This window comes from Condylura cristata, unplaced genomic scaffold (assembly GCF_000260355.1).
Source record: "Condylura cristata isolate star-nosed mole 26May11 unplaced genomic scaffold, ConCri1.0 scaffold00014, whole genome shotgun sequence".
NCBI lineage: Eukaryota > Metazoa > Chordata > Mammalia > Eulipotyphla > Talpidae > Condylura > Condylura cristata.
Genome location: NW_004567115.1, coordinates 27,113,907 through 27,125,148, shown reverse-complemented (window position 1 = coordinate 27,125,148; position 11,242 = coordinate 27,113,907). Strand labels below are relative to the sequence as shown.

The window sequence follows — 11,242 nt, the reverse complement described above, 5'->3', positions numbered from 1 at the left end:
TAGAATAAGATGAAAACTTAGCTATATTTGAACTTGAGAAAATGGTCAAATTCTTAGAGCATATCTTTTATAGTAGAACTAAGACTATTTCTATAGTATTCTGCCATTTTTACTATGTATTTCCCATCAGTGAATCCCTGTGATTTGTCTAACCACTGGACTTAATAGCTACTAGAACTTGGTCTTCTTTCTCCTGCCTTTGGGTATATGCAACGATGAAGAAACGATTAAGGACAGGTCGTAAGTTTGTATTTTAGGAGACAGGCAAACAAAAGCTAAGAACCTCTGATTAAAAGGTTGTTCAGTTTTTATGAATGCAACTCAAGCAAATGAATTTCTCAAGTGTTTGCATTTGAGAGAACTTGGCTTCACAAATATTAATAAGAGTTTTATTAATGTGAAATACAAACTGTAAATATTGTCTAGTAGCCCCAACCCAGTGTCTAACACTTAAGCTCTTACTTTAAAAAACTTCAAAAAGGATACAAAGTTCATTCATTTTGGTGGTATTTTATGTTTTTTAAGGAGTGCTTCAAAATAAGGAAAGAATGCTAATGGAACCGATATTAGTAAGAAATACGACAAAAAGGTTGAGGGGAAATAATATTAGTAAAGTGCTGTGAATCTTCAGTAAAGTATAAATAATGTATAGTGATCAGAAACAATAGTAAATAATACTAATATATTCTTTCTAATAGTAACATAAAACACACTAGAATGTATGTAATCACTGCCAGTAGGTTGACAAATACACTAAGAATAAACAAGTCCCTTTTATTAATTTTACAATATAATTACTAAACTATTTTACTTTATCAATTCAGAGATCTCTGAAGTTATAATGCCTGCTTAGAAGTCTCCCCATATATTAAAGCCTCAGCACACTATAGTAGTTTTTTTGCATCTCATTTTGATTGCTCTTCTCATCATATTTATTTCGCCCTTTAAGCTCTGAGTAAATATGTAATTTGATATGTTAGCCCTGTGAACCTAAAATTTTGAAGCTAAGGACACCTGCTCTGATGAGTTCATCTTCAGATGCTAAGTGTTTAAATCAGAGTCTGGCAGTAATATATCAGGTACGTAAAGGCTTTTTTTGAATTATTTTTTTAAGTCTTCCATTTTAAGCAAAATTTTGTGTTGGGCTACTATGTGTAATCAAGGGGAACATAAAACTGGGCTAATGGTTTTTAAAGTAGATAAAGTGGTAACTCTAGAAAACTAATACTGTTTGCCTAGTTAACGCCCACTGAAGGGCAGGACAATTAAAACTAAATTATGTGTTTGTTTGCTGTTTGTACTGAATGATCATGTAACAGACAAAATTTTGTTTAATCCATTACTTTAGGAACACTTGTTAAGATAGACAAAGTATGAATTGTAGTAATAGTTCTGTCTGAGTATTTATTTATAATTAGGTCATTTCTTATCCTGATAATCCATCCCACCCTCCAGGAATGGATTTGCTTTAATAGGCTTCTGCTACTTTCCCAGATTTCTATGCTCTATATGGCATACAAATCTAACCAGCAACATAAAATACTACTGGAGAAAATAAAAAATACAAAAAATTGTGAAATGAGACAACACATAATTGTTGATACGTAATTACCAGGAAGCCCCTCAAAATTGCAAAAACACATATACTTGTCCTGTTCTCAAATAAACTAAAGTCCCTTCTCTATCATTTTCAATGCAATTCAAAGAACCTAAGTGTACTCGTGTTTCAAGATATATATATATATAAACATACATTTTTTAAGTTCCAATATTCATGATGATAATACATGTGAATTGGATTTAATAAAAGGCTTCTGAAAACAAAATAATCAGTGAATATTTCCTAAGAACACAGGTAAGGATGTTATCACATTTTGCGGTCCTTCATTTAATAAATTAAATATTAATACTTTCAGAATTTTGGGGGGTTGGGAAAGGTAGATTAGCTGTATTAGCAGCTAGTTATTTGCTTATTTTTAGGTTTCTAAGACCAGAATGGTATTTATTACAAAGCTTAGAAATTACTGAGCCGAAACTAGGCAAAAAATACCTCCAAATTTCAATAAAGGAACATATACCAATTATTTAAATATGCTTTATAGAAAGTAAAATACTGGATGACACAGACATTGAGAATAGTTTTCCTTATATAAAAAGTTGATGATATAAAATATTTTAATCATTATAGTTACAAAGAATAAACTCTGAAATGCTTCCTAAATGTAATGCAACTGGGTTGTGCAATTACCAAAATAAACTGCCATTCTGCAGCTGGTCTACAGGAAAGAATATTTTCTTTACTGAATGGAACCCCTTTTAACTCATAAAAAGGGAAAAATAAAAGATATGCTAAAATAACTTTTTGAATATTCTGATATTCCATTTTATTTTGCACCCTATACTCTTTTATGCTACTTCAGGATATCCCTGGGGCTTCACTGTTAAGTACAATGCTACATCAATTGACAGTCTCTTCTAGGCAGAGTTCCTTCATAACATAAAGATGGAAAGTCAAAATATTTTTCCAAATATAGGCAACAGGAACAATTTTATTTCTAATGCTGTTATTTTGCCCTTAACAAAAGCAAGATGCCAAGCACATTCATCTCACTTTAGGAGCAAAGTTCTCATTCATGTGGCTGTAAACCAACCAGGTTTTACTCTAACTGTGGGTTCTGGATGTTTTCTCAGATACATCTCACAGTGTTCCAAATAGGGATAATTATAATATTCCTGGAGCCTGAGATCTGGACAATCAGAGATTAAATGCACAGAGTGAGGAAAACTTAAAAATTATCAAGATACCTTTTATTTGGGATATTTTCAAGTTTTAAACATGGTGGTATCTTTAAAGGACTGAAAGCTGCTCTGAGAACAAGAGGCACAAAAGAGTATGTAATATTATATTAGTTAATTAGAATAAACAAAACTGGTACTGAAAAGGAGATGTGAGTAAAATAGCTCATAAATAAAATGCAGTGCCTCTTCTCAACTAACTCCTCTTTGTCAGTTACTGCTATTTGTGCATCACTAATTTTTCATGCTTTTTGTAGGGACTAATGAAATACACAGGCTGCTATTTCTGTGAGTTTTATTCAACCTAATTCCGCACTACAGAATTTTTATTATATAAATAAAATAATAAAACCTCAACAAAATGAGAGCACAATATTATCCTTATTATAATCTAAAAACCCATTAAACCAATTTTTTATCAGACTATGGTTATCTAATAGAAATATTTCAGTGTAGATCAATTTTGGATCGTGGATCCTTTACTTAGGGACTTCTTAATTTTTATCAGGTAGAGAACTGATAAAAAGATATGATCAAGGTTTTGAATGCTCTGTTAAGATACAATTCTTGTTTTAGTTATGGTGAACTGCTATATTTGCTGTCTTTTATCCTCATTTAAAAACTTCTTAAATATACACTGCAGAACATAAATGTTATGCTTTAATATTTTTTAGCTGTTAACTTTGTATTTTCTTACCCTGGTTAAACGGAAAACAGACAGCTAGCTTTTTTGTTTGTAAGAGTGCAGACAGTGGGGTGATAGCTATCCAACCTAACTCTAATTTAACACTGTACTTACTCCACTGCTGATGTCAGGATTAGCTCCACTGTTAAGAGAACTGTGGCTTTATGAAGCTACTGTGTACAAGGAATTTATGAAAATACAGCACAGTATCGGTCACATCTAAAGTGCCCAATGCCTCTTAATTTCCAGATATCATAAAAGATCATCATAAACCTGAGAAATTATTAATCATTACTGGAGAAATGAAATTTCATAAATCCTGTCCAAATGTGGGCAAGGGAAACAGTTGTCATTGTTACAGCTAAGTTTTATAACTGGTTAAAAAAAAAATCATAGTGTTTAGAAATACAGTTTTATCTGTAATGAAAATAGTATGTTAAACTTAAATGTATAAGAAAAGAGAATGGAAATTATGAATATAAACACTAAAATAAGGGCATGCAACAGATGCAAAAGAAAAATCAGAAGTAAACCTTTGAAAAGCCTGGTGCCTTTTCAACCTGCTTAGATGTCTAAGTAGATGAATGGGTAGGAGACCAGAACTGGAGTAGTAACCAGAAAACTAAACTTAAAACCACTCATCTCACGGGCTATAATCTATTAAATGAGTGGTTTATAAACCCTTAAATGCTTAGTTTCATCTACTTTATTCTGTGGGTATAATTTCCCAACAATTTTACATTACCAAAGTTAGTGTTCATGCTTTGTTTTAAAATAGTTAAATCCTTATGCTATTTGTGAAATAAGGATGTGGGAGTAGTAACTATCTTAGTTTTTAATCTTCATTGTCAAAACTTTCTATGTTGGATTCAGTCTGCTTAGCCTCTAAAACCCCACAATACATTCTACTCACATGGTTTTCTCCATCACTACTAATTCTTCCTGTACTCAGACTTCTCTGTACATAATGTAAAAAATTAGTGCAATGCAGAGTCATTTATGTATGCTCTACTACCATTCTTCAGTATGGTTTCTGAGGACAAATGGAAACTTTACTAATTTTTAGGTAAGTGTTCTTATAAAAAGGGAAGTAGAACTAAAATATTTCAATATAGTTTCTCCAATTCTCATTTTAAGTGACCTATGTAAAAACAAAAACAAACAAAAAAACTGACCTTTAATTTTAGTAATTCCTACTTTAGTGATTTCTACTTCAGGTGTAAAAAAAAAAGGTGGAGGGATTTTTAAATATAATTTGAAACCATATGTTTGGTCAATATAGAAAGTTAGGCAGAGGCATTTCATTTTCCAATGAATGATATTCTGCATTTATATAGCACCTAATATAGTCAAAGTGCTGTATGATTATTATTTCATTTGACAGTCATTCATTAACATAAACAAACAATCTGTTGACAAATCTAAGCAGTTTGAGGCAACCAAATACCCAAGCGATTCTATTCAGTAGCAAATTCTTCGACTAGTATAGAGAATTAGGGAAAAAATGTAAAAGACATATGTTAGAACATCACATATAAGAAGTCGCTTATTGATTTTAAAGACTAGTATTAGGATGTTAAGTATTAGGAATTACTGGAAAATAGAAGGGTTTATATAAAGAAAAAGTAAAACTTGTGAGATGCAAGTGAAGAAGGTAGTTTACCAAAAGGTAAGAAGACTGTTACTTGTTAAGTAGGAAAATGAATCTTTCATATGACCGGCAACTGAAGTTAGAAATATCAGCCACATTACTAAAATTTGATCAATCACTCTGATATTGCAAAACAATACAAAATTAATGCACTGCCTCATTTTTTTCCTTCTGTAATTCCCCCCCCCCCCAAATAACCATCGCATTCACTTCTACCAGCAAACTAGTAGGAAGTAATGAAATTCTATGTATTGATGTTGTTAAAAAAATATCCAAATATTCAGACAAATTTAATTTCCTATAAAACAACGTGAAAATTCATTTTTCCCTCTAAGTAATTCTACCAGGTGCCTTAGGTAAGATTTGATTAGCACCTCTGCCAATGTATTTGTCTTTGCAAAAAGTATACTTGCCAACCATTTTATATAGTAAATATGCAAGTTATTTGAAGTGCATTTGGAAAACAATTGAAAACACAGATTAATATATCATAAAAAGATTAATTTCCTTTAAACAAAGACATTCTTATAAAGCATGATAACACAGAGGCACAATAAAGAATATAAATCGTATACCAATTGTTGGCAGAAAATCTAATTCATTACAAAGCCTACACCATTGGGGAAAGGACATTTTCATACAAAGAAAAGTACTACACTATTATACAACACTTTTAACTGGGCATTTAAAAATTTTGGCACATTAAAAGGAACTGAAAAGACTACAAAATAAAGGACCAAGAATGAAAACATTATAGATAAGGGAGAGAAAAAGTCCTCAAAGGAGAAACAACTGAAGATTAACATAGAGACAAAATATAAGCTGGCTGAATTTCCTGAAATGTTATATGTAACAGAAGTATGCTTTGAATGCAGGGGGGTTTGTTCTAATGGCAAGACTTGTCTACCTTGCTGTGGCTGGCTGGACATGGCCCGGGTAAGATCTTCTTGTGCTGGTTGCCTGCCTTTGCCTAGCCAGAAATGACTGCCCTGAACCTGTGCTAGCAAGCCTATCTTCAGCTGCCTTTTTGTGCAGAGTCATTCCCTAGAACAGAAAAGAAAAAGTAATCAATAAAAAAATAGTGGAACATTCTCATAAAAGAAAATTTCATCATGCAGAATTTGTTATATTGCACTATAAGGCACAATTTAGAATGTTAATACTGCTCATTACAGATTAAAATCTTGACATTTTAGTTTCAACAATTCCAAATCTGCCTTTGGAAAAATTAAATTTTTTGAATTTACAATAACCAAAAATAGATTTCAGCATACATTACACACTTCCCGTTCAATCAAGTGTAGTGATTCTCCAAGAAAAAAGTGCATTGATTGGTAGCAGTTGATTCAAGGCATTTATTTGCAATGGAAAAACACAAAAGCACTTGTTTCTTAAGGTGGAAAGCCACACTCCACACAATACATACCACCATGCTGTTATCTTCACTTCGGGCAGACTTGCATTCTCAAAACAAATTGAGAAAACTTCCTGACATCCCACAACAGAGGGCCCAATGAGGGCAAGAGGTCTTTCTTGAAGACTGGAGAAGGATGGCCTACTAACTTAGAGGTGAGAGGACCCTCAGTTGTAGGGCCCGGCACACCTTAACTGAAGGGAAGAAACCTGGGCTGGGGGAGAGACTGAAACAAGGACAGTCTAAAAGTAGATCAGGAAAAAGTGGTTCTGGGACTGATTCAATAAATCAGTGAATAACAGAGGCAGAGAAACACTGAGTATGATTAGGTACAAATAAACTGATGGGAGGAAGCAGATGCTGGCAACAAGGAAGAAATGAGCAAGTGGAGCAAAAAGGAGCCAGGCAGATAAGCCACGCCGTGAGAAAAGAGAAGTGGCTTCCCCAGAGCAAACAGACAAGCTGGCATAAGACACACTAGAGTCTTATCACTGGAGTCACCTTTAGGAAAAATACTGGTCATAACTTGGCATTTTAATAGAATTTCATTTTATCTGATCAGTCAAATATGTAACATTTCTCCATATTCCCAATGACAAATTCCAGAACAGAGTTATTTGGCGCTGAAAAGTAGGACATCTCTTTTATCCCATATCCCAGAATAAATATATTTGGCTCCCTAAGAAACACAGTATGCAAAGTCATAAAAATCAGTCAAGAATATGAAATTATTAATTAAGGATTGAGGGAAATAGCACCAAGGTTGTTAACACTAATCTTTAAGGAAGACAAAAATGGAACAAAAAGGAGGAATCAGGATTAGTTTCTAAAGAACACCCTTAAATTATATATTTTTTCTCTACTTTTAAAGTTTCCATATTCAAGAAACCTCCAGTTGTTACCAGTAACAGTATTCTCAATCAAACATGATTTCCTCTTTTTTGTTACATAAAATCTTAAATATGTAACTTTAATCAAGAAAAATACAGTCATGAATTGCTTAATAACAGGGATATGTTCTGAGAAATGCATCAGTGGGTAATGTTTTTGTGTGAATGTCACAAAATATCTTACAAAAACCCAGCCAGTATGCACACTACACAGCAAAAAAAAAAAAAATCACACAGCACATGAGACCACCATCATATATGTGTCCCTTGACCTAAAGGTCCATGTATGAAACCGTATGAATTTTCACAAAGTATCAATTATAACATATTGATAGTGTGCCAATAATACAACTATAGGGTGAAGAGGGGATGATACAAGAAATCTATTCCAATTTCCTGTCTCAGGTAACTAACACTGAGAAGGCACAAGTAGTCTTACTAAGAACAACAATAAAGAAGAAAAATACAAGAAAATCTAGGGGAAAAATACCAAAAAAACCCCAATTATAACATTCTTCCAGATCCACTGCTTTTCACAGATAGAAAACCTTAATGAAGTCTAGAAAGTTGATAATTTATTTTCCCCTGTAATACTTTTAAGGTTTTTGTTGTTGTTGGAAAATTTCATTTCAGAATCATCAGTGGTCCAGGATCTAATATCATGAACATTCTTTAAACGAAAAAATTAAATTTTCCTCATTATAAATACCTATCCCCAAAAGGCACTGGAATAGTCCCACACAATAAAAATACTCATTTGAGTTTATGTATTCCTGCAGTCCCTTTCCGCTGTAATAAAGTGGTTCCAATGAAAAGAAATCAAAATATCATTTATTGTTCCAATCGCTAGAATAATGAGTTCAAAGTGACCCAACCCTCTTTATGGCAATTCTTATGTCTGCTTTTCAGTTGTAAAGTTAGCATTAAGATTTTGTTAGTATGAGTTAGAATAACAATTACTTTCAGATTCATTTGGTGGAATGGAATTATTTCTACAGTGAAAGGAGTACAATATTACATATTCATTGCACTTTGAAACAGCTTTTGAAGTGTTATTTTCTTACCATATTGTACCAGGCACTAACAATATATTTCTCCTCCATTTCTCTTTGACTCTTCGTTTTCTCATATTCTTTCTAAAAACCAAGCACATGTAAAGATGAAAAACAATATCTATAAAACAATCATAAATAACTATATAAATTCATAGGTACAATTTTTTATAGCAAATTTCCTAGGAAAGAAAGAATCAAAAATCAAACACCATATAGAACAGACAACCACCTCTAATGAATGGAAGAGCCGATCTCGTTCCTGCAGTTGATTTTTAAGAGCTTGTATTTCTGGTGCTGCTCCTTGATTCTGTTTAGGATCTAAAGTACGGATAACCTGCAACAAGTAATAATTGAAAAATAAAAAAAATTTCAAAGTTAAAGAATGCACCACTTATGGCCGCAATTCTTAAAAGGATAATTTAAATTTAGAATATATGAAATCACATCTAATTGCTGCAACTTTTAGCTATGTAAAATGTGGAAGAATTTATTCTAGAAGTAGTTATGGATTAGTATTAGTAAATCATATCATTGACAGCAACTTTCCTTTCCTTTTTATGGATTCAGTTCAATGAGCACTTTGCCTGAGTTACTTAGAGGTCCAGATGGCTTACAAGTCTATCATTGTGACCCATCTCTCCCTCTGCCCAGGGCTTGGTGGAGGCATGAGATGAAATGCAATTCTCTTTGGCCGACTAGAGGTCTTCTGGGAAGGGTTTTTTGGTACCAGTACTTTTACTTTAAAAAGGATGAAATCGAGTCCTGCCTGGTGGCCCAACAAGTCAAAGAGCAGCACTACAAAGCTAGGCCCAGCAGCTTCAACACGAGTGCGATCCTTGGCCAGGGAGGTGACCCACATGGTGCAGCAAAACCCCCCTGCCTCTCCCACTGCTCTCCTCAGCAGTGTACTTCGTCAATCTGCCTGTTCTGCTCCTTGCTCTCTGGTGAATCCTCTCACCGCCCCTGCACCTTTGACCTGTACCACAGTTCTGTATGCATAAATAAATCTTAAAAAAAAAAAAGGGGGGATGAAATCTATAGGAAACTTGAATATAAAATAAAAAACCTATCTCCTTTAATCCAGATTCACTAATTGCTCCACTGCTACATTTGAGTTTTACACACACACAATGGACTATTTTAATAATCAGCAATCCTCATGATAATAACATTTAACTATTTCAACATACATCTCCTTATACTAAGGTCACATAAAATGGCAATATCATCATGTACAAGAAAACTAACAATTCTTAAATCACCACTACTTAGTTCAAGTCTACATTTCTATAGGTGTCTCTAAAATGTCTATAATCTCCTCTTTTGCCTAAATACAGAACTTTGGTCCCTTTGGGTTCTTTACATTTGAACAGACTTTTGTGCTCCTCCATGCTTCACTGCCAGTTTTTGTTTTCCATTAACAGTGACTTTTATCTCAAATTCTGGATTTACCTGATGATTTCCTAAAGGTATTCATTAACTTGTTTCAATAATCTCATTATCCTAGGAATCAAGAGAGAGGTCTCATTTTCCTCTTGCTAGTTATTCTACTGGTAACTCACTGCATGAGAAGTCACTGGATACACACTATAGCTGACCAGTGAAACATGATCAGAAAGTAGATTGAGTTGCCCACAAATTCATACTTACGCTTTTGGCTTTCTCTAAATATTTTTTATATCGCTCTTCCATTTGTTTCATCTCCTCTTCTTTCTTCCGTAAAGCTTCTTGTAATTCTTCAATTTTTAAGGCTGCAGATGAAACAGCAAAAAAAAAAAAAAGTATTTTGAAAATTAGAGCAACTTCAAAAATTTTTATCCAACAAAATAATAAACTGAATGAAATGAAAGTGGTCATTTTTATGTTAAGAATATTTTACAACAAAACACTACAAAAAAGTAAAAGTCTGTGCCTTGTTCTACACTCAACAACAAAAAACTGAATTCAAGTTACTTATATGTATAAATACCATATAGGCTATTTCAGCTGGTGACTTACATGCAACCACCTTATGAAAACATAAAAGTATCATTCAAATTCATAGTTGAGGGGAAAAACAACTATAACCAAAGACTAAAAAATATTGTAAAGATGAGTATATACATTTCCTGAAAAAAGGCAAATTCTTTTATTGTTAGAATATGTAACAGGGCCTATTTCTAAAATAGCCAATTTAATTTAAATTCATTATCACTATGATAACCAATTTAGAAATATGCTAATTAGAATAACTCACAGCTGTTGTTAAATCTTGGTTCAAGGTCTTCAATAATAGCTCTCTTCTTCTGCAATTCATTATTGGCTTCATGCAGTTTCTCTCTGTAAGAAAATATATAGCACTGTGTCACGCACTACAGTTTTGCTTTTTTCCACTTCAAATGAAAGAACTAAGTTGTTTATTCTTAGAATTGCATAAAATAACAAGGATTAAAAAGATTAATCCAGCATGAATTTAATATATTTAAATTAATCTAAAAATAAAATCAGAGACAAAAACCTCAGCCTAAAATATTAGCAGTTATTTCTTTTACATAAACATGCATAAGAGGGCAAAGAAACTTAATGATTTTTATTTTCTGTTCTAGAAATGGGATACTGCAAAAATTAAAAACTTTGCAGGGTTTATAATGTAAAATATTATTGCAAAGAAAATAAAAATTCTAATAAGAGGTCTCTCTACTGGCACAAGAGGTTAAGTCTCAGCACTATGAAGCTATTTGCAGCATAAGATCAATCCCCAACCAGGGAACT

The 11,242-nt window shown here is 32.9% G+C and overlaps 1 protein-coding gene across 2 annotated transcripts in view; it reads right to left on the bottom strand.

The window, feature by feature from the left end:
* Window positions 1-907: 907 nt before the first annotated feature.
* The window catches only part of HOOK3 (hook microtubule-tethering protein 3), a 75,153-nt gene continuing 64,818 nt past the window's right edge, over window positions 908-11,242 (bottom strand). For both annotated transcript variants that reach the window (XM_012724939.1, XM_004682289.2), the window contains 5 exons: window positions 10,728-10,810; window positions 10,142-10,242; window positions 8,721-8,825; window positions 8,501-8,572; window positions 908-6,176 (listed from right to left, as the gene is read on the bottom strand). In XM_012724939.1, coding sequence (XP_012580393.1) covers window positions 6,036-6,176; window positions 8,501-8,572; window positions 8,721-8,825; window positions 10,142-10,242; window positions 10,728-10,810 — 502 coding nt within the window. In that variant the 3' untranslated portion in view covers window positions 908-6,035. The remainder of the gene's footprint in view (window positions 6,177-8,500; window positions 8,573-8,720; window positions 8,826-10,141; window positions 10,243-10,727; window positions 10,811-11,242) is intronic.